This window comes from Dipodascopsis tothii, assembly GCF_038497935.1.
Source record: "Dipodascopsis tothii strain CBS 759.85 unplaced genomic scaffold V1510scaffold_23, whole genome shotgun sequence".
In the NCBI taxonomy this organism is placed as follows: domain Eukaryota; kingdom Fungi; phylum Ascomycota; class Lipomycetes; order Lipomycetales; family Lipomycetaceae; genus Neoaidaea; species Neoaidaea tothii.
The window spans coordinates 162,253-185,070 of NW_027118007.1; the positions used below are offsets into that span (position 1 = coordinate 162,253).

Genomic DNA, 22,818 nt, shown 5'->3' on the forward strand with positions numbered 1-22,818 from the left:
CACCCACCCCCCCCCCCGCGCGCCCCCCCCCCCCCCCGCCCCCCCCCCCCCCCGCCCGCCCGCGGCCCCGCGGGCGGCCCCCCCCGCCGGAGGCTCGCCAACCGGCCACGCATCGAGCCTCCGGCGGCGACTCCGTCGAGGGTTGCGGCTGGCACGCCTGTGCCGCCGCACGCCGTAGCGGCGTCGCGGCCGCGTACCGCACGGCCGGCAGCCGTCTAGCCCTGGCGCTGCTTGTGCTTCTTGTTGGTCTTGCAGCGGATGAAGAGCTTGCCCTTGCGGCGGACGACCTGGGGTCAGCTCGGCCGGCGCGCGCACTTACGTAGCAGTCGGGGCACATCTTCTTCACCGACGAGCGCACCTTGATGCCGCGCACAAACTGCTGCGCGTAGTTCTGCGTGTTGCGCAGCCAGCCCTGCGGGCCGGCCAGACCGACGCTCGGACGGAACAGCGCCGAGACCGTCAGGCGCGCCGGGGATACCAATCTGCTGAAGAACATGGCGGGGGTGGTGAGCCGGTGCGGCCGCGAAAATTTTGTGCGCGCGGCGCGCCGGGTAAGCCACGTGACGTGCTTGACATCTCGTCCGATCGTCCCAGCCCGCGTCGCCCACACCATGGGAGTCCACGGGCTCTGGCAGATACTCGGGCCCGTCGCCCGGCCCGTCAAGCTCGAGACGCTGCACGGCAAGCGGCTGGCCGTCGACGCCTCGATCTGGATCTACCACTTTCTCAAGGCCGTGCGCGACAAGCAGGGCAACGCGCTGCCCAACTCGCACATCGTCGGCTTCTTCCGCCGGATCTGCAAGCTGCTCTACCACGGGATCCAGCCCGTGTTTGTGTTCGACGGCGGCGCGCCCGCGCTCAAGATGCAGACCATCGCCAGCCGCAAGAACCGCCGGCAGGACCGCGAGGACGACACCCACCGGACGGCCAACAAGCTGCTGTCGCTGCAGCTGCAAAAGCTGGCCGAGGAGGAGGTCCGCGGCAAGCGCGCGGGGCCGGAGGAGACCATGTACTTTGAGGAGCTCCAGCTGTCGAAGGAGGACCTGGTCAAGAGCCGCCAGACGACGGCGAAGCGCTTCATCAAGATGGATCCGTACCACCTGCCCGACCAAGAGTGAGTGGCCGGCCGGCGGCGCTGACGACAGGAACAAGCCGGCCGCGAGCGACCCGCGCATGATGTCCGAGGAGGACCTGGAGCGGTACGCGACCGAGTTCAGCATGGACGACGAGTCGGGGCTGTACGACACGTCCAACATCGACTTTGAGTCGCCCGAGTTTGACGCGCTGCCCATCACCCTGCAGTACCAGCTGCTGAACACGGCGCGGCTGCGGTCGCGGCTGCGGATGGGCTACTCGAAGGAGCAGCTCGAGCAGATCTTCCCGGACCGGCTCGAGTTCTCCAAGTTCCAGATCGAGCGGGTGCGGGAGCGCAACATGCTCACGCAGCGGCTGATGCATCTGCTGGGCATGACGGACGATCTGCCGCAGCGCGTGGCCGGCGAGAAGGACACGACGTACATGCTCAAGCGGAACGACTCGGGCTGGACGCTGGCGCTGGACGACAAGGCGCCGATCCGGGTCGACGAGTCGAGCGAGTCCGAGGACGAGTGGGAGGACGTGTCGATTGCCAAGGGCCCGAAGAAGGGCGCCAATGGCCGGGCGACGATCCAGATTGCCCGCAACAGGCCGCTGCCGCCGGCGGCGCCGGCCGACCGCCCGCTGTTTGAGCTGGACGCGGCCGACCAGGAGCAGCTGTACAACGAGCTGGAGGACGACGCGGAGCTGACGGCGGCGATCGAGATGTCGCTGGAGCGGGAGCCGGAGGACGGGCCGGAGGAGACCCCGGCGAAGCCGCCGGAGGAGAAGCCGCAGGCGGCGCCGGAGATTCCGCTCAACATGGAGAATCCGTTCGTGTTCGAGGGCACCGAGCTGGCGCAGCTGATCAGCAAGGTGCTGAAGAAGGACAGGACCGGCGACGAGCCGGCCGGGCCCGACGACGAGCCGGCCGCGTCGGCCGGGCCTGCGGACCCCGCGCCGGCGTTTACGGTGCCCCAGCTGGACTTTTCCCGGTCGATGCTGAAGAAGCGCAAGGCGGCCGAGCCGGAGACGCTGGCCCAGACCCAGCCGGCCGAGACCCGGCCGGCCGAGGCCAAGCCCGCGCGGTTCGATCTGTCGCAGATCAACGTGGCGTCGTCGATGCTGTCGCGCAAGAAGGCGCGCACGCAGCCGAGCGTCTTGCAGCCGGACGAGGAGGTCGCGGGGCCGGCCGAACCGCAGACGGCCAGGCCCGCGGAGGCGGCGCGCGTGCGGTTCGCGTCGCCCGTCGCCTCCGCGGCCGCGTCGCCGGCGTCGCCGGCCGCTCCTGCAGCCATCAAGGTCGAGGACTCGGACGACGACTTTGAGGACTTTGACATCTCGGCCGCCGTCGCAGCTCCGCCAGGCGCCGCCTCTTCAGGCTCGGCCCACGCCCCTCCAGCCCCTGCCAGCGCCCTGTCGCCCTCCGCCGTCCCCATCCTCGTCAAGGACGACGACGACGAGTCCGACGACGAAGAGGACATCGCGCCCGACGAAGAGGTCGAGGACGCCGAGCTCCGCACCGCGCTCGTCAGCGAAATCCGCGAGCACGCCCGGTTCGCGTCGTCCCTCAAGGGCCCCGTCCCCACGCCGCAGGGCTCCACGCTCGTCGCGCGGCCCAGCGCGTTCAAGAGCTTCGACAGGGTCGCGCCCGCGCTGCCGGTCCCCGCCGTGAACGAGATCGGCTACAACACGTCGTCGTACGACGACGAGATCGCCGCGCTGCGCAGCCAGCAGAAGAACAACCTCCGCGACTCGGAAACGGTCACGCAGAACATGGTCCGCGAGTGCCAGGAGCTGCTCGCCCGGTTCGGGATCCCGTACATCACGGCGCCCATGGAGGCCGAGGCGCAGTGCGCCGAGCTCATGCGGCTCGGGCTCGTCGACGGCATCGTCACCGACGACAGCGACGTCTTTCTCTTCGGCGCCGAGCGCGTCTACAAGAACATGTTCAACCAGGCCAAGTACGTCGAGTGCTACCTGACCAAGGACATCCAGAAGGACCTCCACCTCGGCCAGCAGGAGCTCATCCGGCTGGCGCTGCTGCTCGGCAGCGACTACACGGCCGGCGTGCCCGGCGTGGGCCCGGTCACGGCCAAGCAGCTGATCAACGAGTTCGGGTCGCTGGTCGAGTTCCGCGACTGGTACCGCCAGATCCAGGCCGGCGAGGCCGTGGACGCGTCGACGCCGTTCCGCAAGCGCTTCAAGAAGAAGAGCAAGAAGCTGTTCCTGGACCCGGCGTTCCCGGACCCGCTGGTGGAGGAGGCCTACGTCCGCCCCGAGGTCGACTCGGACAAGACCCAGTTTGTGTGGGGCGTGCCGGACCTGGACCGCATCCGCGCGTTCCTGATGAGCACGATCGGCTGGTCGCAGGAGCGCGCGGACGAGATGCTGGTGCCGGTGCTCAAGAACATGAATTCCAAGAAGCAGAGCCTTGTTTTCCGGAGTTGATACATCAGTCCAGCGCGACGACGGCGCTGGTGCGCGTGCCGAACGAGTACTCGAGCCACTGGGGCCTGCGCTGCGCCAGCGCCGGCGGGTTCATGAAGTGGCAGTCTGTCTGGGAGAGGCTGTACGGCGGCGTGGACCGGTCGGCGAGGATGATCTGGTGAGCGCGGCCGGGAGGGGACTTACTGCGGTCGGGCACGGCGCGAGGCGCATGACGTGCTCGTGCTCCCAGACGACGGGGCGGGTTGGCCGCTGGAACGGCGACAGCGACGCCTGCGAGAGGACGAGGCTGGCGATGCGGTGGGGGTCCTCGAGGGGCGTGTCGGCGGGGCCGGCGGCCGGGCCGTCGAGCGCGGCGGGCTCGACGTCCATCGAGTCGTCGGCGGGCGTGGCGGCGGGCGTGGCGGCGGGCGTGTCGGCCTGCGTGTCGGCCTGCGTGTCGGTCTCCGCCGCGGCCTCGCGCTCCGCGACCGAAAAGTGCACCCGGTTGCGGTTCAGCCGGGCCGTCGTGTCGTCCCGGGCCACCACAATCTCCTGCGAGTAGTAGCACAGCCGGCACGGGTTCGACGCCCACACGGCCTTCTTGCTCAGCCGGCGCAGCCGGCTCACAAACATGTCCGGCACGCCCCGCTGCGGCCACAGCGGCGCGTGGCCCGCCGACACCATCGACGCCCACGGATCGTTGCTGCCCGGCACAAACACGAGCTCGCACTCGAGCAGGCTCGGGAGCTCGGCCAGCAGCGCGGCCAGGCTGTCAAAGAGCACTGCGTCAGCGGCTTCGCGCGCGACTTACGTTTGTACGTCCCCGACGCGCCGTTCTTGAACACGGCGGCCGAGATGAACGAGCCCAGGAACACGATCGAGTGCGGCGGGCTCTCGGCGAGCCGGGCCAGGACCTGCCCCAGCCGGGCAAACAGCTCGGGGTCGTCCAGAAACAGGTCCGGGCCGAGCACGACGAGCTTCTCGGCCAGGCGCTGCTCCTCGGCGCGCATGCGCTCCTCGAGCGCGCGGTCCAGGCGCGACTGCGAGCCCAGGAAGTCGGGGTAGCCGTACACCTCGCGGCTGAGCGCGCGCGGCTCCGGCGGCGGCAGCGCCACGCTGCGCGCCTGGAACCGCTCCGACCGCAGGTACACGCCCTGGAGCAGATAGATGTTGCCCGGCACAATGTACTCGTTAGTCGACGGGCACGCGGCCAGGTCCAGCTCGACCGACCCGCTCGGGTCCTCGGCCCAGTACTGGCCGTTGGCGCCCACGTTGAGCAGTCCGAGCACGAGAAACTCCTTGCCGTGGCGGCCGAGCATGTTCTTGATCGACGTGATGGCGTGCCACGTCGCCGCCGCCACCGAGTGCAGCGACGGCGCCTGGAAGGCGTCCTGCCGCAGGATGCGGTGGTGCACCAGGTGGTAGTGCGCGATCTTGGTCTCGAAGCTGCTCTTGGCCGAGCCCAGCGTGGCCACGGACGGACACCGCTCGAAGTGCTTGCGCGCGGCGTTGTAGACCCATTTGTGCTGCGTGAACGCGTCCACGACCTGCCAGAACGGCTGGATGTCGTCGCCGCCGTCCGAGTGCTCGGCCTCGTCGTCGGCGCGGTCCCTGAGCTCGAGCTGGCGGAGGACGTCGCGGACGCCGTCGTCGACAAACAGCCCGCGGTCCTCCTCCTTCCAGCGCCGCCCGAGGTTGTCCAGGAACGGCTCGCTCGAGACGCGCCAGTCGATGCCGAACTTGTGGCCGATATGCTCGCAGAGGACCGTGAGCGCGGGCGTGGTCAGGTTGAGGGCATGCTTTTTTGTCAGGATCCGGTACGCAATTGGCCGCAGATGAGAAGGCTTGAGGACGATGGGCAGCGGCTTGATCGACGGCGAGCTGGATCGCTGCCGCGGCGACTGCGTGTTCGATGGCTTGCGCTGCAGGACGCGGTCGCCCGCCGGCGGGTCGAGGGGAAGCAGCATGTTGCTGGTGGACTCGTCGCCGGGCACGGGAGAGACGCGGACGCGTTTTCTAGCGCGTCTCACGTGGCGCGCCGCACCGAGTGCGGCGCATGCCGCGTTGCCAGGGCAACGCAAATGCCGCCACGCGGCTGTCTGCCTGCCGACCGCGGAGCTGGCGGCGGCGCGAGCGGGTGCTTGACCTGCCAAGGGCGGCCTCGGAGCGCCGCAGAGGCGCACGACGACGCTTCCGACAGCGCCTTGGCGAGCCGGCGGTCGGCACCAGCCTGTGCTACATGATGGCCGTCGGCGCCAGCCTGTGCTACATGATCCAGGGCGGCCGTTTCCGCAGGCGGGGCCACGCCGGGGCGGGCGCCGGCCAAAAAAAATAGGTCGTACCCGGGATCGAACCGGGGTTACCAGAAAACTCAAGGTTAATCAAAACCTGGTGTGATCACCACTACACTATACAACCCCAGTACACTCTAACCGGGCATATTTGTCGGCTTTATAGCCGCTAGTACAGCCGCGCCAGCGACCGGCTTCGGGCGCCCGTTTCGGGGCCACCGGCCGGCAGCCCCGGCAGCGCGGCAGTCGCACTCGATTGACCGTGTCCGGGCGGGCCCGGGCCCGGGCGGCTGCGCTTAGCCGCGAAACCCGATCTGCCCTGTATGACCCGCGCACGCTATTGTGCCCAACGGCGAAACCGCGCCCACAGCCTTATCGGTCGTGCGCCCGTGCCGCGTGGCCCGGCCGGTCTGCTGCAGCGGCCTGGCCGGCTTTCCAGCCGGCCCGGCCGTCCGGGCCGACGGGCGGGCCGAGACAGCGTATTGTCGCGTGGCCACGGCCGGCGCGTTCGTCAGCGGCGCTGCCGCGGCCGCGCCGGCGCCCACCGGCTGCTAGACCGCGATCCGGCCGTCGATGACGCTGGACGGCCGGCGAAAATGGTGGGCGCCAGCACGTATTGCGCCGGCCGGCTGCACGCTAATGCGGGTCCGCTGCACGTCCGCTGCGGGTCTCTACGCTCAGCCGTACGTGCCGTGCGCTAGGTCCGCGGCCGGCGCACCGTGTGATCGGGTCCGGACGCGTGTCCGAGCCTCATGGCCCCCGGCGTGGCCGCCGTGTCGCGCCCGCCTCGCCGCTGCCCGGGCCGCCAGGTCCGCGACCGTTCCGGAAAATAGTCCCGCCGGCAATCGCACAATCGCACCGCGGCAGATCCGATCACGGGCCCGCCCCTTGTTCTCCGGCCACAAGTGCATGGCCGCGATCGTGGCTGGTACAAAACGATAAACTCGGGCATATCCATCACGCGCCGCCACGCTTGCGGTGCCAGCCGCACAGGCTTTAGTGCATAAGTCAGATGACTCTCACTATGCCAGCCTGATTCCCGCCGCGCATAAAAATTTGCCGTTACAGGCTTTCCTGGCGACCTTAAAGACCCGTTCTTTCCTTCTTCCCGTCGTCTACAGTATTATACCTGGCGCTACTGCTCCTGAACACAGCAGTACGTCCTATATATCTTATCGACGCGGGCAGATTGCCCCCCAAAGCGCACACAAAGCAGGTCACTGGTGATCTTTGCTTGTCTGCGGGGGAGAGGCGGACAAGCGCCCTTCGAAAAAACCTTGTCGACCGGACGTTCACCGGCTGACAGGGCTGGACTGCAGGACGCATCGGCAGGACCGGCGGCCGGCAGCTCAGAGCTCGGCCAGCGCAGACCCGAATCAGCGCGGCCAGGCCCCGCGCGATCGCGGAGCGGACGCCGTTGGGCTGTGATCCGGCCAGCTTGCGCCCAGACAAGGCGCGGGCCCGCCAGCGCACCGCCTGCGGTCCAGAGACAGCTGCTTGCGCGGTCTTAGACACCGTCGCCTGCCCGTGGACGCTGACGACACCCATGATCGTCCTGGACAGCGCGACCACCCACACCGCCGGTTCGCTGGAGGCACCGGTCGAGAAGCTTCTGGCAGGCACCACGCTGCACTCAGTCGAGTCGCCTGACGGCGCGCTCGAAAGCTTTGGCGGCTACGTGCAGCCCACCACGCCTGTGTCGTCCAACTCGTCGACCAGGTCCGACGACTCGTCGTCGTCCGAGTCCGAGCCCGCCCCGCCGCGCAGCGCCGCGGCCGACACGGCGCTGACCATGACGCGTACCGACGGCCGCGCGTGCCAGGAGAACCGCGCCGCGGAGGACGGCGAGGGGCCGCGCCACGAGAAGCGCAAGGCCGACGCCGACGGCAACAAGGACGAGGACGTCTACACCAAGAAGAAGTCGATCGACTGGTTCTCCGTGCTCGAGGACATGGGCCAGGGCGCGTACGGCCAGGTCAAGCTGGCGCAGTACCAGACGCCGCGCACCGAGGTAGGTGGCCTGCCGGGCGCGCTGACCGGCCAGAAAGTCGTGCTCAAGTACGTGACCAAGAACCGGATCCTGGTCGACACCTGGATCCGCGACCGCCGGCTGGGCACGATCCCGCTCGAGATCCACGTGCTCAACTACCTGCGCGCGTACCCGCACAAGAACATCGTCAACATGCTCGACTTCTTCGAGGACGAGGTCAACTACTACATCGAGATGACGCCGCACGGCCTGCCGGGCATGGACCTCTTTGACTACATCGAGCTGCGCGCAGACATGAGCGAGACCGAGTTCCGCAGCATCTTCTACCAGGTCGCGTGCGCCGTCGGCCACCTGCACAGCGTCGGCGTCGTGCACCGCGACATCAAGGACGAGAACATCATCCTCGACGGCTACGGCAACATCAAGCTCATCGACTTTGGCAGCGCGGCCTACGTCAAGAACGGGCCGTTCACGGTCTTTGTGGGCACCATCGACTACGCCGCGCCCGAGGTGCTCTCGGGCAAGTCGTACCTCGGCAAGGAGCAGGACGTCTGGGCCGCCGGCATCCTGCTCTACACCATCATCTACAAGGAGAACCCGTTCTACGACGTCAACGAGATCATGAACAACGAGCTGCGCCTGCCCTCGGTCGTCTCCGAGGCCAGCGCCGACCTCATCCGGCGCATGCTCAACCGCGAAATCGACCAGCGCCCCACCATCGAGCAGGTCCTCGACGACCCCTGGTTCAAGAACATCGACCTCTCGGCCTCGATCGGCCAGGACCTGCACACGCTGCGCGCCTCCGCCGCCGAGAACCAGCCCAAGGCGCTCTCGGTGCCGGCCTCGCGCCGCGGCACCCGCGGCGCCCGCTCGCGCATGCACTCCGCCCTGCACGCAGGCCCCGGCAGCCCGCGTGGCGCACAGTTCCCCATGGACTTGCCCACGAGCCTGACCAAGCTGCTGCCCGACCAGAGCTGAGCCGGCCGCGCGCCACCGCCATCTGTCGTCATCTATCGCAATTCATAGCGGCCCCCGGGGCCGTCCTAGCATGTTCTGGTTTGTTCTGCTTATTTGCTCTTTCGTTATCTATCAATGGGCCGGCGCATCATGTTTTTAATAGCACGTTCTATCTACTCGTTCACTGTATACTATCTCTTCCACCGGGGCTCCCGGGCAACATGTATATACACCCTCTGTGGGTTCGCCGCCGCACGGCGACACGTATTCAATATATACCTGTTTTGGTCACGCGTTGGCTCCAGCCGCAGGCGCGACGCGCCACATCTCGAATTAGGGATTAGGGATTAGGGCTCGCCCCTTTACGCGTTCGCCCTCCGCGCAGAACACGGCTGCAAATTGGTCCACCACCTTCTACCGACCCGTTTTCTGGCCATCAAACAGCCTGCGAGTCGGCAATCGAGCTCAATCCCCGAGCTCTGTGTTTTCTTTCCCGACCGAGCCCATCTCCTGTGTGCGGAGGACGACCCAGCGAATTCTAGCCCGACCAACCGCAGCCAGATCAGAATGTCCATCGTGTCGCTGCTCGGAATCAACGTGCTCAACAATCCGGCGCCGTTCACGTCGCCGTACGAGTTCGAGATCACGTTCGAGTGCCTGGAGCCGCTGCGGGAAGGTGGGTTGAGCGCATTGGCCGGGCTGACCCAGATCTCGAGTGGAAGCTGACCTACGTGGGCTCGTCGACATCGTACGTGCCGCGGCCGAGCGCGCTGACCCAGGTTTGAGCACGACCAGGTGCTGGACTCGATCCTCGTGGGCCCGATCCCGGTGGGCGTCAACAAGTTCCTGTTCAACGCCGAGGCGCCGTCGCCGGACCTGATTCCGGCCGGCGAGCTTGTCAGCGTGACTGTGATCCTGCTGACGTGCTCGTACGCGGACCGCGAGTTTGTGCGCGTGGGCTACTACGTGAACAACGAGTACGACTCGGAGGAGCTGCGGCTGAACCCGCCGCCCAAGGTCCAGATCGAGCACGTGGTCCGCAACGTGCTCGCCGAGAAGCCGCGGGTGACCAAGTTCAACATCAAATGGTGCGTGCGTTTGTGGCTGGGCTGACCGCAGGGACTCTGAGGAGGGCGCGCCGTCCGAGTTTCCGCCGGAGCAGCCGGACGCGGACGCGGCGGATGACGACGAGGAGGCCTACGGCGAGGACGACGGCGAGGACGACGACGAGGAGGAGCCCGAGGGCGAGGACGCCGGGCCAGAGCCGGACCACGAGGCCGAACAGGACGGCGAGGAAATGGACGAGGACGACGAGGAGGAGGAGGAGGAAGACGACGACGACGACGGCGTCGAGGTCGAGGACGACGAGGCCAGCGGCGACAAGGAGAACAGTCTGCCGTCGGTCGACGACGACAAGAAGAAGTGATTTTGTATAGTGTACGATATGGCTGTTTGTATAGATTGCGAGTGCGAGTACGATCCGCGGCTGCTGCGGGTGATGCGGCTGTGAGAGCCGCATCACCCGCATGTCAGCCGCACTGTGTGCATATAACCGCTGCAGCGGAGCCGTTCTGGGCGAACTCCAGCACGCTGCCTTCCGGCAGATCGTATGGCCGCACATAGCCGCCGCCCACAGGGCCGGCCCCGACGGAGTCGCCGCCGGGGCCCGTCAACGAGGGCCGACCCCCGACGGAGTCGCCGCCGAGCCTCGTCGACGAGAGTCCGCGGCGGCCTTCAAGGTCGCCTGCTGGTGGATCGTATAGCCGCATATAGCCGCATATAGCCGCCCGCTCGGCGGACTCGCCGTCGCCGGCTCGTCCATCGGCAGCCTCGCCGCGTCTGCCAGGTACGCCTGCGCGCGGATCACCTGGCCGCATATAGCCGCAGCGCGCCGCGCGCCGTGCGGCGCGTTGGGAAATGACATCATGACCGCCTTTGTTTTGGTACTCTGACCGTTCGGCACATCTTCCGACTCACCCACACCATGTCATCGACCGGAAAGGCCCCCGCCAGCCAAGCCGGCCCATCGGCCGGCACCCCTGCCGTCCCGCTCACGCTGGAAGACCTGTCGCAGCAGGTGGCAATGCTCGCCGCGCTGACGCGCAAGAACTCGGCCGCGATCGCCCAGACCGGCCAGCAGCTGATCCGGATGGCCATCGACGAGACGCGCACAAAGATGACATCGACAGCGCTGCCCAGCGGCGCCGGCGCCGCCGGCGCTGCCGGAGCGGCCGACGCCGCCGGGTTCGGCCAGGAGGACGTCGAGGAGCTCGTCAAAGAGCTGCAGGAGCAGCTCGATCTGATGTGAGTCCGCCTATTTCGTCACTGACGCCAGCGAAATCCGCTCGATCCGCAGACAGGCCAACAGCCAGCTGACGGCGGACGCGGACGTGATCGCGCCGATCCCCGGCATCGGCGGCGAGTATCCGCCGGAGGGCATGTTCCCCGCCACGCTGGGCGAGTTCAAGGCGCTCAAGGGCGCCGAGGTCCTCGGGTGGATGCGGTGGTACGGCATCGAGGACACCACCGGGCTGTCGTCGCGGCTCGTGCCCGAGCCCACAACAACCGAGGTCAACGACGACGGCAAGGAGGAGCCCGTCATGGACGAGACCGACAGCGAGTACTTTGACCGGCTCGCGCGCTACGTCGGGCTGCGGTGCCGGCGCAGCGAGGGCGCGTGGTAAATCAAAACTTTTGTATCCTACAGATGCTACTTCCTGCGCTTCGAAAAGATCTCGTCGATGGCGTCCGGCTGGCGCTTCTTCTCGGGCGCCTGGCGGACGGGCGCGGCCGCCGGCTTGGCGAAGCTGTTCCAGCGGCCGGGCCGGTTGACGTAGATGTCCATCTTCCAGTTCTTCCAGACCTTGCGGCCGTAGAGCGAGTTCTGGATGTCAGCGCGGCGCTCGGCGAGCTCGCCCGCGATCTTCTCGCGGTAGTGGTTCATGCCGGCCGAGAGCACGGCCGCGGCGTCGACGACGCGCGAGCCCGACGGCTCGCTCGCAAGCTCGCCAAAGTGGCCGACGTAGCCGTTGAGCACGCGGCGCTTCTGCAGCGTCGTCAGGCTGTCGCACGTCATGATCTTCTCGACCACGTGCGAGTAGATCGTGTGCCGGGCGAACTTGAGCATCGCCTCGACCGGCAGCGCGATGAAGCTCTCGACGATGCGCTCGGTCGCGGCCGGCGTGTAGCCGACCAGCGACTGCACGAGCAGCGCGCGCTTGACCGGGATCGGGTTGATCTTGTTCTTGATGCCGTCGTGCACCGAGCCCAGGCTGTCGGCGGTCACGTCCAGCAGCTGGAACAGCACGCTGTCGGCGGCGCTGTCCTCGCCGGCGGCGAGCTCGAGGATCCGGTCGGTCACGCCGTCGCGCGCCAGGTCCCGCTCGGCCGTCTGCGCGATCAGCGCCGCCAGCAGGTCCAGGTTGGTCTGGCCGAGGTCGCGGATCTTGGGCAGCACGCCCGCCACGAGCCCGTCCGCGGCCGCCGTGTCCAGCCGGGCCACCAGCGCGCCCACCAGGAACGGGAACGAGAGATACTTGTAGACGTCGTCAAGCCGCGCCACAAAGTACTCGCGGTACGTCTGGTCGAGGAAGCTGCTGTCGCACGTCTCCAGGATCCGCTCGAGGAACCGGCTGCCGGCGGGGTCGGTCGCCATCGCGTTGACGAACGAGAGCGTGCTCGAGGTCCAGTCCGCGTCGGGAAACAGGATCCGCAGCACGTTGTACTTCTTCTTCTTGCCGGTGATGCCCAGCAGCAGCTGGAGCACCGGGCTGCAGACCGGGTCGAAGACCATGTGCCGGGCCTGCTCGCTGTCCAGCGCCTTGCACGCCGTCTTGACGAAGCTCTCGACGGGCTCGCGGAACGACTCGGGCAAGTTGGCCGGGCCGGCCGTCGGCGCCGAGAACGCCGTCTCCTCAAAGAGCTCGTTCTTGCGCGTCTTCTGCGACCGTTTGCTGCGCACGAGCGACGAGTTGGCGCCCGCCGCCGCCTGGCCCGTCAGCGTCAGCAGCAGGATGCGCACGCCGTGCGTGCCGTACGGATCAAACGCCACGTCGAGGATGTTGGGCTTGAGTTCCTGCCGTCAGCCCGCCCCCGCGCCCACGTACGTTGTAGATGAACAGGACCATGTTCTCCATGGACACGTAGGCCTCGTCCGGCCCGACCGCCGCCAGCTCGGCGTCCTCGTAGTCGAGCAGGCCCTGGATCCGCCGCAGCAGCGCTTCGCAGCAGTGCGACGCGTACCGGTGCCGGAACAGCGGCTCGTAGCTGCCGTCAGCGCGCCCCCCGGGCCACTTACTGTCCGCTGAACGTGCCAAAGACCGTGCGCAGCCGCGACGACGGCGCCAGCGTGATCAGCCGCTCGAGCAGCTTCGATCCGGCCTGGTCCGTGGCCACCTTGAGCTCGATCCGGTCCATCTCCGCCCACACCGCGTTGCAGAACTGGTCCTTTTCTGTCGTCAGCGCGCCCCGCGACCACGTACCCTCGTCGGTCTCGAACGCCGGCACGGCCAGCTGCTGGTCGGCCTGCCGGAAGTAGTCGAGCTGGGTCGGATCGAGCAGGCCGTAGAAGGCCTGCTGGCGCGCGGCCGCGCCGGGCTCGCCCGTGCCGTCCGCGCCGTCGCCGTCTGGCGTCAGTCTGGCCGCTGCGCCCACTCACACGCCGTCTCGGCCGCGTCCGCGCCCGCGGCAGCGTCGCCCGTCGTGTCCTCGAAAAACGCCGGGCCCGATTTGTACGCCTCCTCGGTCTGGCGCGCGGCCTCCTCGTCCTGGCGGGCCTTGACCGCCCGCCGGCCACGCTTCTTGGTCTCCTTGGGCATTTTCGCCGGTCTCTGGGCGAATTCGGCCGGGTGGTGGGGGTAGTTCAGGCGCGATCTGGCCGGTCGCTGCAAAATTTTTCCCACGCCGCCCAAAACTAACCTCCCAGCTCCCAACGTGACACTATCTTGAGCCGCACTGTAAATAAGGCACGGCCGATCGGCACGAACAGCACGGATCAGCATCCACATCGCCAGCATCCGACCCGCCCGCCGGTCATGCAGTCGTCCGAGTTCGCCGGAGGCCCCGGCCGGATCCTGGCCGAGGCGCAGGAGTCGCGCGCCATCCACTCGTGCAAGTACAAGACGGTAGGTGCGGGCGCGCGCACGCTGACCCCAGGGCCGCACGCTCGGCCAGGGCTCGTACGCGGTCGTCAAGGAGGCCGTGCACATCGAGACCGGCCGCAAGTACGCGGCCAAGATCATCAACAAGCGGCTGATGTCCGGGCGCGAGCGAATGGTACGGACCGGGCGGGCCCGCTGACGCAGGTCCGCAACGAAGTGCAGGTCCTCAAGCGCGTCTCGCAGGGGCACGCCAACATCCTGACCATGGTCGACTACTTCGAGACGGCCAACAACCGTACGTGGCGGCCGGGACGCGCTGACCGCAGTCTACCTCGTCACGAGCATCGCCCACGGCGGCGAGCTCTTTGACCACGTGCTCTCCAAGGGCTCGTACTACGAGTCGGACGCCGTGCGCATCCTGCGGCAGATCCTGTCGGGCATGGCGTACCTGCACGCGAACGGCATCGTCCACCGGGACCTCAAGCCCGAGAACATCCTGTTCCGGACGGCCGACAGCGACGCGGACGTGCTGATCGCGGACTTTGGCATGTCGCAGATCATCGACGACGAGAAGCTGCACATGCTCAAGACCATGTGCGGCACGCCGGGGTACATGGCGCCGGAGATGGTCAAGAAGACGGGGCACGGCAAGCCGGTGTAAGTGCGCGCGCGGCGCTGCTGACGGCAGCGACATCTGGGGCCTGGGCATCATCGCGTACTTCCTGCTGTCGGGGTACCTGCCGTTCGACCGCGACTCGCCGGCGGAGGAGATGGAGGCCATCCTGGCCGGCGACGTGGTGTTCGACCCGGAGGAGCACTGGGCCGAGATCTCGGCGGACGGTACGTGGACGCGCGGGCGCGCTGACGGCAGCCAAGGACTTCATCGTGCGGTGCCTGATGGCGGACCCGGCCGCCCGGCTGACGGTGGACGAGTGCGCTGCGCACGCGTTCATCTCGGGGGCCTCGGGCGCGGCCGCCGGCGACGAGACCGACCTGCTGCCGGGCATGCGCACCAACTACAACGCGCGGCGGTCGCACCACTCGCAGCTCGAGACGCGGCTGCTGACGCGGCTGACGGACGGCGCGATCATGGACGGCCGGTTCACGTACTCGCCCGAGGCGGACAAGTCGCCGCTGCTGCCGCTGGACGCGGCGCTGGAGGGCGCGGGGCGGTAGGAGACCGAGCCGCACGGCGTGCGGCGCCAGCGCCGCGCCCCGTGCGGCGCACCAATGCACCTTATCTGCCAGCCACCGCACTGCCCGTACCCACCTGCACGCTCTCGGCCGGCGGCCAGCCCCCGGCCCCACGGCGGCAACGGCGGGCGCCACGGCGCCACGCCGGAGCCCGCTCGGGCCGCGTGGCGCGCTGCGGCCGGCGGCCAGGCCCCAGCCCGCGCCGGCGGCCGCTGCGGCCCACGCCGCGGCCAGCGCCCGCGGGCCGCCTGCCGGTGCGCTGGCGCCCCAGCCCCCGGCCCAGCCTGCGGCCCAGCCCGGTCGTCCAGCCGCCGCCGGCGCCTACCGGCCGGTTTATCTGCGCGGCCGCTGCTCGGGCTGCACCGCGCCGGCGCGCTAAGCGACGGCGCGGCGGCTGCACCCCAACCGTCGCGCGGCCGCGGCGATTGCGCTGCAAGCGCGCAACTTTTTCGTGCTAGTGCACTCCGGTGCCGCGCGCCCCGGCGGTCTCGCCACAAACGCGCCAGCGCGCGACGGTTGCAGCCGTAAACCCACCGACCGCGCCCTCCCCTTACATCGAATTGGCCGACACACCACACAACGAAAGTTCCATAGAACAAAAATCAGAAGCGAAAAAATTTTATTAAAAAAAATTGGCATCCTGGTTTCTTCCATTTTTTTGAAGAACCCACAACGCAACAGAAAATTTCTTCACTCAGCTACTTTACCGGGAATTTGAAATAAACACAGGTTTATTTTCAGATTCTTCATACTTTCTAGAGAGACCTACATCTGCTTAGAAAACACTGCCCAGCATGGCCGATCAGCTTAACGACATCGACGGAGATCAGATCGAGTCCAACTACGATGAGGTCATTGACCACTTCGATGCGTTCAACCTGAAGCCGGAGCTGCTGAGAGGTGAGTGCAGGCGCTGGATGGATGCCGGATGATGGATGGGTGCTGACGAACAGGAATCTACGCCTATGGGTAAGACGCGGTTGGGGTCGGCGCGTGCGCGCGCCGGCTGCGGTGGATGGCGGATGGCGCGGCAGCCGGCAGCGGCAGGCGGCGGGCGGCGGGCGGCGGCGCGAGACGCGCGGGCCGCGGTCGCCAGCCGCCGCGGACGCCGGCTCCGTGCGGCGCGTGTCGCGCGACAGGGGCCAGGCTAACGTGTGCAGTTTCGAGGTTCCCTCGTCCATCCAGCAGCGTGCTATCATGCCCGTCATCAAGGGTGAGTGCCGAACGCGTGCGCGTGGGGCGCTGCGGCCGCGGCCGTGGCAAAATGCGCCCTGCAAATTTTTTTCGCCCGTTTAGGACACGCTGACAGCGCAGGCCACGACGTTATCGCCCAGGCCCAGTCTGGTACCGGTAAGACCGCGACGTTCTCGATCTCGGTCCTGGAGAAGATCGACTTCAGCCTGCAGAAGTGCCAGGCGCTGATCCTGGCTCCCACCCGTGAGCTGGCCCAGCAGATCCAGAAGGTCGTCATCGCGCTCGGTGACTACACCAACGTGCAGTGCCACGCCTGCATTGGTGGTACCGACGTCCGCGAGGACATCAAGGCCCTCCAGGACGGTGTCCACATCGTCGTCGGCACGCCCGGTCGTGTCCACGACATGATCAAGCGCCGCTACCTCAAGACCGAGACCATCAAGCTCTTCGTCCTCGACGAGGCCGACGAGATGCTGTCGTCGGGCTTCAAGGAGCAGATCTACGACATCTTCCAGCTGCTGCCGCCCACGACCCAGGTCGTCCTGCTCTCGGCCACGATGCCGTCGGAGGTGCTCGACGTGACCCAGAAGTTCATGCGCGACCCCATCCGCATCCTGGTCAAGAAGGACGAGCTCACGCTCGAGGGTATCAAGCAGTTCTTCGTCGCCGTCGAGTTCGAGGACTGGAAGCTCGACACGCTCTGCGACCTGTACGACACGGTCACCATCACCCAGGCCGTCATCTTCTGCAACACGAAGAGAAAGGTCGACTGGCTGACGGACAAGCTCACGTCGCGTGACTTCACCGTCTCGGCCATGCACGGTGACATGGACCAGGCCCAGCGTGATGTTATCATGCGCGAGTTCCGCTCGGGCTCGTCGCGTGTCCTCATCACCACCGACCTGCTCGCCCGTGGTATCGACGTTCAGCAGGTGTCGCTCGTCATCAACTACGACCTGCCTGCCAACAAGGAGAACTACATTCACAGAATCGGTCGTGGCGGACGTTTCGGCCGTAAGGGTGTTGCCATCAATTTTGTTACGAACGACGATGTCAAGATTATGAGAGGTAAGTTGCCCAGCCCCGTGTGCGCATGCTAACGTCAGAAATCGAGAAGTTCTACAGCACACAGATCGAGGAGATGCCCATGAATGTCGCTGATCTTATGTAAAAAGAAGTTTGAATGGCTTAGTTTTTGTTCAACGCGTGTCTATATATTTTCTGTTGCTTATCTTTTATGATCTCTTAAAAATTTATGCTTGTTTGTTTTAATTGACTCACTTCATCCACTTAAGTTCTGTCGCCCCGTATATCATGGCCCTCTGTTGTATAAATGAGACATAAATCTTTTAAAAGTCGAGAAGATAGTAATGAAGGAAAATTATGCTCTTACACGAGCCAGGGCCGAGAACGACGGCTGTAGTCTAGAGAAATAAATCTGTGGCATTAAGACGCGTTGGGAGTTGTGAAGAGAAAAATTTGTAGACCTGCAAAATCCAGACAGGTTTGTCCGCACAGAGCGACGCCAACGACGGCTGCGGCACACGACCGACGAGCTATGACCGTGGATGACGCTGCTGGGCTGCCGGCGGCGACCGAGCTGTCGACGGCCGCGTCCGGACTGGTCCCCACCGCCCAGATCAAGGACCGGCCCCGCAAAAAGCGCCGCACCGGCCGTACCCAGGAGTACGCCATCGCCCGCAAGCACCCGCTCGGGCTCATGCCCGAGGGCAACGCCATTCTCATGGCCGACGACAAGGTCGTCCAGAGCCGGCAACGTCGGCGGAACCTACTCGGCAGCTTCGGCGCGCTGCCGGACGAGCTGATTGTGCATTTTCTCGACAACTTTGTCGACGCCGCCGAGCTCCGCCAGCTCGGCTACACGTCCCGGCTCTGGGCGGCCTTCACCGGGCTCGAGGACTTTTGGCGGCAGCTGCTGACCCGCCGCGCCGAGCCGCTGGACCGCTGGTACGGCTCGTGGCGCCGGACATACTGGCGACTGGAGGCCGGCCAGGAGGCCGTTCTGCGCTGCGACGGCCTGTTCTCGGACCTTCTGCACCGTATGTTTGTGCTGTCGGCCCTGGACGTGCGCGCGTACGTCGAGGGGCTGCCGGGCGGCGTGGCCGCGCCGGGCTCGGCGCGCGGGATCCCGCGGGTGGCCGCGGCCCTGTCGCCGGCCGAGTTCGACGAGAAATGGGTCGCGCGGCCGTTCGTCATGGACGGCTGGGCGTGGCCGACGTCGTGGACGATCGACGGCCTGGCCACGGCGTTCGCCGACACCGAGTTCGAGCAGGAAAACGTGCAGTGGCGGATGGGCGTCTACGCCGACTACATGCAGCACAACCGCGACGTCAGCCCGCTGTACCTGTTCGATCCGCGGTTCATGGAGAAGATGGACACCGAGCGGCTGCCGGAGAGCACGTACACGCCGCCCGAGGCGTTCCGGCAGGACCTGTTCACGGTTCTGGGCGACCGGCGGCCCAACTTCCGCTGGCTGATCGTCGGGCCCACGCGCAGCGGCAGCACGTTCCACAAGGACCCGAACGCGACGTCGGCATGGAACGCCGTGCTCGAGGGCGACAAGTACTGGGTCATGTTTCCGCCGGACGTGCCGCCGCCGGGCGTGTACGTGTCCGAGGACGAGAGCGAGGTCACGGCGCCGGTCTCGATCGCCGAGTGGCTGCTGGACTTCCACGCGGCGGCCCGCGACACGCCGGGCTACGTCGAGGGCATCTGCCGGGCCGGCGAGGTGCTGCACGTGCCGTCGGGGTGGTGGCACCTGGTGGTCAACCTGGCGCCGACGGTGGCCCTGGTAAGTGCGCACGCGACCACGCTGACGCAGACGCAAAACTTCGTGCCGGTGCCGCACGCCCGCAGGGTGCTGCGCTTCCTGCGCGACCGGCCCGACCAGATCTCGGGCTTTGCGGACGACGACGACGCCGACTGCGGCTCCTCGGCCGTCTACGACATGTTCCGCGAGGCCCTGCGCGGCTCGGCCGAGGCCGCACTGCTGCCGGACGGCGTGCTGGACGACGTCGCGGCGCCGTCGCGCTGGCAGCAGCTCGTCGAGGCGCGCGAGGCCGCGTTTAGCTTCGGGTTTGCGTCCGACGACGAATAGTCTATTTACTGCGGAACAAAGTCGTAGATGCCGCCCTTGTCGGCCACGTCGACCGAGATCACGCTCTCGGCAATGACCTTGCCGTCGACCTCGATCGACGCGTCGATGTGGTCGCCGGGCTTGACCGAGCCGACGCCCTTGGGCGTGCCCGTGAGAATGATGTCGCCCGGCTGGATCGTCATCACCGACGAGATCGACGACAGGATCTCGGGGATCGGGAACAGCATCAGGTTGGTCGAGTCGTACTGGTTCGGCGGCGACTGCTTGTTCACCGTCAGCGACAGCGTCACGTTGGCCGGGTCCGGGATCTGCGACTTCTCGACGTAGGCCGAGATGGGCAGGAACGTGTCGAAGCCCTTGGCCGTGGTCCACGGCAGGCCCTTGGCCTTGATGTTGTCCTGCACGTTGCGGCCCGTCATGTCGATGGCCAGCGCGTAGCCCTCGATGGCCGCCAGCGCCTCGGCGTTGACGGTCGCGCGGTCGCGGCCGGCGACGGCAAAGTCCTTGAGCGTCTGGCCCATGACCAGCGCCAGCTCGACCTCGTAGTGCACGTTCACACCCCGGGGAACGAGCACCGGGCCGCCGCCGGGCAGCAGCATCGACGACGGGGGCTTGAGGAAAAAGAACGGCGCCTTGGGCCGGGCGTTGTTGAGCTCGGTGATGTGGTCCGCGTAGTTGCGGCCAATGCAGACGACCTTGCGGGCCTTCTCGGCGAACGCGGTACTCATTTTGATAGCTAGGGTCAGACGACGGTCGGGCGGCCAATTGCCGGGGGCGTACCTCTGCTCATCTTATATGCTCGGGTGGAGTCGTCGGTCGAGCCGGCCAAGAGCTTTGCCGTGGGGCCCCGGCGCCGGGTAAGCCGACAGCGAGCCGACGGCGCCGCACGGAGCGCGGCGCGGCGCGAACAGTTACCCGGCCCAAACCCGCCGCACGCCGTGCGGCGGTCGTCCTCTTCCGCCCGCGTCGAAAATTTTCCTCCGCAACATGTCCAAGTCGCGCTTCGTCCGGCCGGACCCGCCGGCGGACGCCGTGGTGTAAGTGCTGAGCCGGGCCGTCTGACCGCAGTGCATCCCGCACCGAGCTCTTCGACGCCGCCGAGACCGCCGAGAGCGATGCGGCCGAGCTGGAGCGGCGGTACCGCGACATCCTGGCGGACGCGGTCGAGATCGCGCCCGCGACCGAGCCGGCGGCGGAGCCCGCCGCCGACGAGCCTGCCGACGAGCCCGACGAGTTCGAGTTCAACCTGTTCTCGACGTCGGCCGCGGCCACCGTCAAGCTCGACCAGCCCGCCGAAGATCCGCTTCTCGACCTGATGGACCCTCTCGCCCGCCAGGCCGCACTCGACGCGAAGATGTACGCCGCGTACGTGCCCCAGCAGCGCCCCGACAGCTACTACCGTCAGGAGCTGAGCGCGCAGGCGCTGGCCGAGATCGCGGAGGTCGCCGTCTCTGGCGACGACATCGTCGCGCAGTCCACACAGCGTTACCGCGGCATGGAGCGGCCGTGGCGGGTGATCCACGTCGACGCCAAGCACCGGGTCGTCGTCGCCGGCCGCTCGGTCGTCGACAAGAAGCACCGGCCGAACCAAAAGCGCCGGGAGATGCTCAGAAAGCGCCAGTCCCGCGACGGGCTGCGCAACTCGCAAAAGCTCGGCAAGCAGCACGGCTGGCGCTGGTACGACGGTGCCGAGCACAAGGGCCAGAAGCCGCGCAAGCCCAGGCCGGCTGGACCGGCCAAAAAGGCGGCCGCGGCCGGCGGGCCCGCGGCCGCCCAGGCGCCAGCCAAACAGGCGCCCGCCTCCGCCGGCTCCCCGGCCCCGGTGCGCGCCTCTGCGGCGGCGCCTGCATCTGCATGATCTGTACATATTTACACTACATCTTGAAGACGTTCGTTTCGTTCCAGCCGCGCTCCTTCAGCAGCCCACCGACCGCGCCCTGCGGGTTCTCGCGGCTCAGCGACCGCCGGCCGGCCATGCTCGCCACGTAGCCTTCCGGGCCGCACACCACCGCCAGCGACGGCCGGAACGGCCGCTCGCCCAGCAGCTTCTTGCGCGCAACCTCAAACTCGGGCGCCGTCTTGACCTCGTCGACCAGCTTCGCCGAGGCCTCGTCGTACTTGAGCACGCGCGCCGCCGACGCCTCGTCCGGCCCGGGCACGTCGCTGGCCTTGACTGTCTTGCGCTCGGCGTCGACAAAGATCGAAAAGTCGGCGCGGCCGGTGCGCTCGAGAAAGTACAGCAGCCGTGGGAACGGGATCTCGCGCTTGTCCCGCACAGAATACAGCACCTTGACCTGGCCCTTGGGCGGGTTGCGCGAAAACAGCATCTGCAGGACCGGCGCCACGCCGGTGCCGCCGGCCAGGAACAGCAGGTCGTTGGTGCGCGCCAGCGGGTAGCTGTCCGAGCGCATTTTCGACGGGCTGTCGAGCATCGGCCGCCGCGGGTGCGGAATCAGGTCCGTCGGCGACAGCTCCGACGGCAGCGCAAGCTCGGTGAACGGCCCGCGAATCTCCACGGACGAGCCCACCGGCAGCGACGTCAACCAGCGTGACATCTCTCCGTCCGCGTAGCGCTTGACCATGAGCACAAACTTGCCCTCGTCATCGTTCGAGCCCAGCACACGGAGCAGCGCCTTCTTGCGCGCTGTCTTGTCGTCCTCCCCACGGCCCGGGTCCAGCGCCAGCATGTAGAACAGCGGCAGCGGCGTGTACCGCCGGACAATTTGCAGGTCCGGCTGCTTGACCTCGATGCTCCACAGCCTGCTGCCGTCCCAGTATTCCTCGGCGACGCTCTGACGGCCGTCGTCGTCGGCAGCGTTGCTGTCGGCCTTGCGCTTGGCCCGCGCCTTCTGCATGCGCTGGTACGTTTCGTACGGCGGCGCGAGCTCGACCAGGTACATGTCGTCGGCGACCTTTTCGCGGTGCGTGATGCGGTACGTCGAAAACCGCTCGGGGTTGAGCGGGTCCTCGTCCGACGAGCCCTCGTCGTAGAACCCGCGCTTAATCACCCAGCCGCCCCATAGCAGCATGCCCAGGCCGATGATGCCGGGCGCCATCCGGTAGAAGGTGCCACTCTTTTTGGCGTCTGGCCGCCGCGCGGACGGCGGCTTTTGGAACTGCGCTCGTGGGCCGCCGCCGCTGCCGCCATCTGCGCCTCCGCCGACCGCGGGCGCCGGCATCTCGTACACAGTGCGCGTGTACGGCGTGTCGGCGGGCGTGCGCTTGTTGGAGTACGTCCGAAGACACGATGGCCGAGGCGCCCGAAGCGCCCTGACTGCCACCCGTAACATGGTTCTGCGCGTGTCAGCCGACCGAACTGTTTTGCTGGCCCCGGCGGCCCGCCGGGCGCGCGCAATGGCCCGCCGGCTGCCTGTGGCGTGCTCACCTGGTGTTTCCGTGCCGGCCGAGGTTCCGGTGAGGTTGGAAATTTTGCACGACTCAGGGGTCGACGCCGCACGCTGAGCGGCGCTC

General features: G+C 67.3%; 13 protein-coding genes and 1 non-coding gene across 14 annotated transcripts; 8 read left to right on the plus strand and 6 right to left on the minus strand.

Moving 5' to 3' along the window:
• Positions 1–215: 215 nt before the first annotated feature.
• V1510DRAFT_404084 (mitochondrial 54S ribosomal protein bL36m) lies at positions 216–496 on the minus strand (the record flags this gene model as incomplete). Its single annotated transcript, XM_066932210.1, has 2 exons — positions 216–287; positions 320–496. 2 exons carry the CDS (start codon positions 494–496, stop codon positions 216–218), a joined length of 249 nt encoding a protein of 82 aa, XP_066787952.1.
• Positions 497–611: 115 nt separating this feature from the next.
• V1510DRAFT_404085 (uncharacterized protein) lies at positions 612–3,525 on the plus strand (the record flags this gene model as incomplete). Its single annotated transcript, XM_066932211.1, has 2 exons — positions 612–1,114; positions 1,146–3,525. 2 exons carry the CDS (start codon positions 612–614, stop codon positions 3,523–3,525), a joined length of 2,883 nt encoding a protein of 960 aa, XP_066787953.1.
• Positions 3,526–3,708: 183 nt separating this feature from the next.
• V1510DRAFT_419766 (uncharacterized protein) lies at positions 3,709–5,485 on the minus strand. The gene has a single exon (XM_066934348.1). The coding sequence runs from the start codon at positions 5,469–5,471 to the stop codon at positions 4,128–4,130; it is 1,344 nt and encodes a 447-aa protein (XP_066787954.1). The 5' UTR covers positions 5,472–5,485; the 3' UTR covers positions 3,709–4,127.
• Positions 5,486–5,837: 352 nt separating this feature from the next.
• V1510DRAFT_t188 lies at positions 5,838–5,922 on the minus strand. Its single transcript has one exon. It is a non-coding gene; the product is annotated as a tRNA-Gln (tRNA).
• Positions 5,923–7,587: 1,665 nt separating this feature from the next.
• V1510DRAFT_367569 (kinase-like domain-containing protein) lies at positions 7,588–8,763 on the plus strand (the record flags this gene model as incomplete). The annotated part of the gene is made up of 2 exons (XM_066931310.1): positions 7,588–7,806; positions 7,840–8,763. The coding sequence occupies 2 exons, from the start codon at positions 7,588–7,590 to the stop codon at positions 8,761–8,763; spliced, it is 1,143 nt and encodes a 380-aa protein (XP_066787955.1).
• A 171-nt stretch (positions 8,764–8,934) lies between these two features.
• Positions 8,935–10,168, plus strand: V1510DRAFT_437497 (uncharacterized protein; the record flags this gene model as incomplete). Its single annotated transcript, XM_066935582.1, has 4 exons — positions 8,935–9,418; positions 9,451–9,490; positions 9,522–9,830; positions 9,862–10,168. Exons 1-4 carry the CDS (start codon positions 9,310–9,312, stop codon positions 10,166–10,168), a joined length of 765 nt encoding a protein of 254 aa, XP_066787956.1. The 5' UTR covers positions 8,935–9,309.
• Positions 10,169–10,701: 533 nt separating this feature from the next.
• V1510DRAFT_396810 (Mrp8p) lies at positions 10,702–11,497 on the plus strand. Its single transcript, XM_066931896.1, has 2 exons — positions 10,702–11,046; positions 11,078–11,497. Exons 1-2 carry the CDS (start codon positions 10,727–10,729, stop codon positions 11,424–11,426), a joined length of 669 nt encoding a protein of 222 aa, XP_066787957.1. The 5' UTR covers positions 10,702–10,726; the 3' UTR covers positions 11,427–11,497.
• On the minus strand, positions 11,419–13,658 carry V1510DRAFT_419774 (armadillo-type protein). The gene is made up of 5 exons (XM_066934349.1): positions 13,400–13,658; positions 13,224–13,367; positions 13,040–13,193; positions 12,849–13,008; positions 11,419–12,817 (listed from the first exon to the last, which is right to left on the minus strand). Exons 1-5 carry the CDS (start codon positions 13,557–13,559, stop codon positions 11,453–11,455), a joined length of 1,983 nt encoding a protein of 660 aa, XP_066787958.1. The 5' UTR covers positions 13,560–13,658; the 3' UTR covers positions 11,419–11,452.
• Positions 13,659–13,695: 37 nt separating this feature from the next.
• Positions 13,696–15,092, plus strand: V1510DRAFT_396815 (kinase-like domain-containing protein). The gene is made up of 6 exons (XM_066931897.1): positions 13,696–13,865; positions 13,897–14,016; positions 14,046–14,136; positions 14,168–14,498; positions 14,530–14,681; positions 14,713–15,092. The coding sequence occupies exons 1-6, from the start codon at positions 13,776–13,778 to the stop codon at positions 15,015–15,017; spliced, it is 1,089 nt and encodes a 362-aa protein (XP_066787959.1). The 5' UTR covers positions 13,696–13,775; the 3' UTR covers positions 15,018–15,092.
• Positions 15,093–15,659: 567 nt separating this feature from the next.
• On the plus strand, positions 15,660–17,679 carry V1510DRAFT_419779 (P-loop containing nucleoside triphosphate hydrolase protein). The gene is made up of 5 exons (XM_066934350.1): positions 15,660–15,935; positions 15,989–16,004; positions 16,196–16,248; positions 16,350–17,297; positions 17,336–17,679. The coding sequence occupies exons 1-5, from the start codon at positions 15,830–15,832 to the stop codon at positions 17,398–17,400; spliced, it is 1,188 nt and encodes a 395-aa protein (XP_066787960.1). The 5' UTR covers positions 15,660–15,829; the 3' UTR covers positions 17,401–17,679.
• Positions 17,680–17,706: 27 nt separating this feature from the next.
• V1510DRAFT_419782 (uncharacterized protein) lies at positions 17,707–19,382 on the plus strand. The gene is made up of 2 exons (XM_066934351.1): positions 17,707–19,041; positions 19,072–19,382. Exons 1-2 carry the CDS (start codon positions 17,788–17,790, stop codon positions 19,345–19,347), a joined length of 1,530 nt encoding a protein of 509 aa, XP_066787961.1. The 5' UTR covers positions 17,707–17,787; the 3' UTR covers positions 19,348–19,382.
• Positions 19,175–20,132, minus strand: V1510DRAFT_419784 (uncharacterized protein). The gene has a single exon (XM_066934352.1). The coding sequence runs from the start codon at positions 20,073–20,075 to the stop codon at positions 19,353–19,355; it is 723 nt and encodes a 240-aa protein (XP_066787962.1). The 5' UTR covers positions 20,076–20,132; the 3' UTR covers positions 19,175–19,352.
• A 140-nt stretch (positions 20,133–20,272) lies between these two features.
• On the plus strand, positions 20,273–21,205 carry V1510DRAFT_396827 (uncharacterized protein; the record flags this gene model as incomplete). Its single annotated transcript, XM_066931898.1, has 2 exons — positions 20,273–20,384; positions 20,416–21,205. Exons 1-2 carry the CDS (start codon positions 20,335–20,337, stop codon positions 21,203–21,205), a joined length of 840 nt encoding a protein of 279 aa, XP_066787963.1. The 5' UTR covers positions 20,273–20,334.
• On the minus strand, positions 21,204–22,764 carry V1510DRAFT_380673 (uncharacterized protein). The gene is made up of 2 exons (XM_066931637.1): positions 22,733–22,764; positions 21,204–22,641 (listed from the first exon to the last, which is right to left on the minus strand). Exon 2 carries the CDS (start codon positions 22,635–22,637, stop codon positions 21,222–21,224), a length of 1,416 nt encoding a protein of 471 aa, XP_066787964.1. The 5' UTR covers positions 22,638–22,641; positions 22,733–22,764; the 3' UTR covers positions 21,204–21,221.
• Between the last annotated feature and the right edge of the window lie 54 nt (positions 22,765–22,818).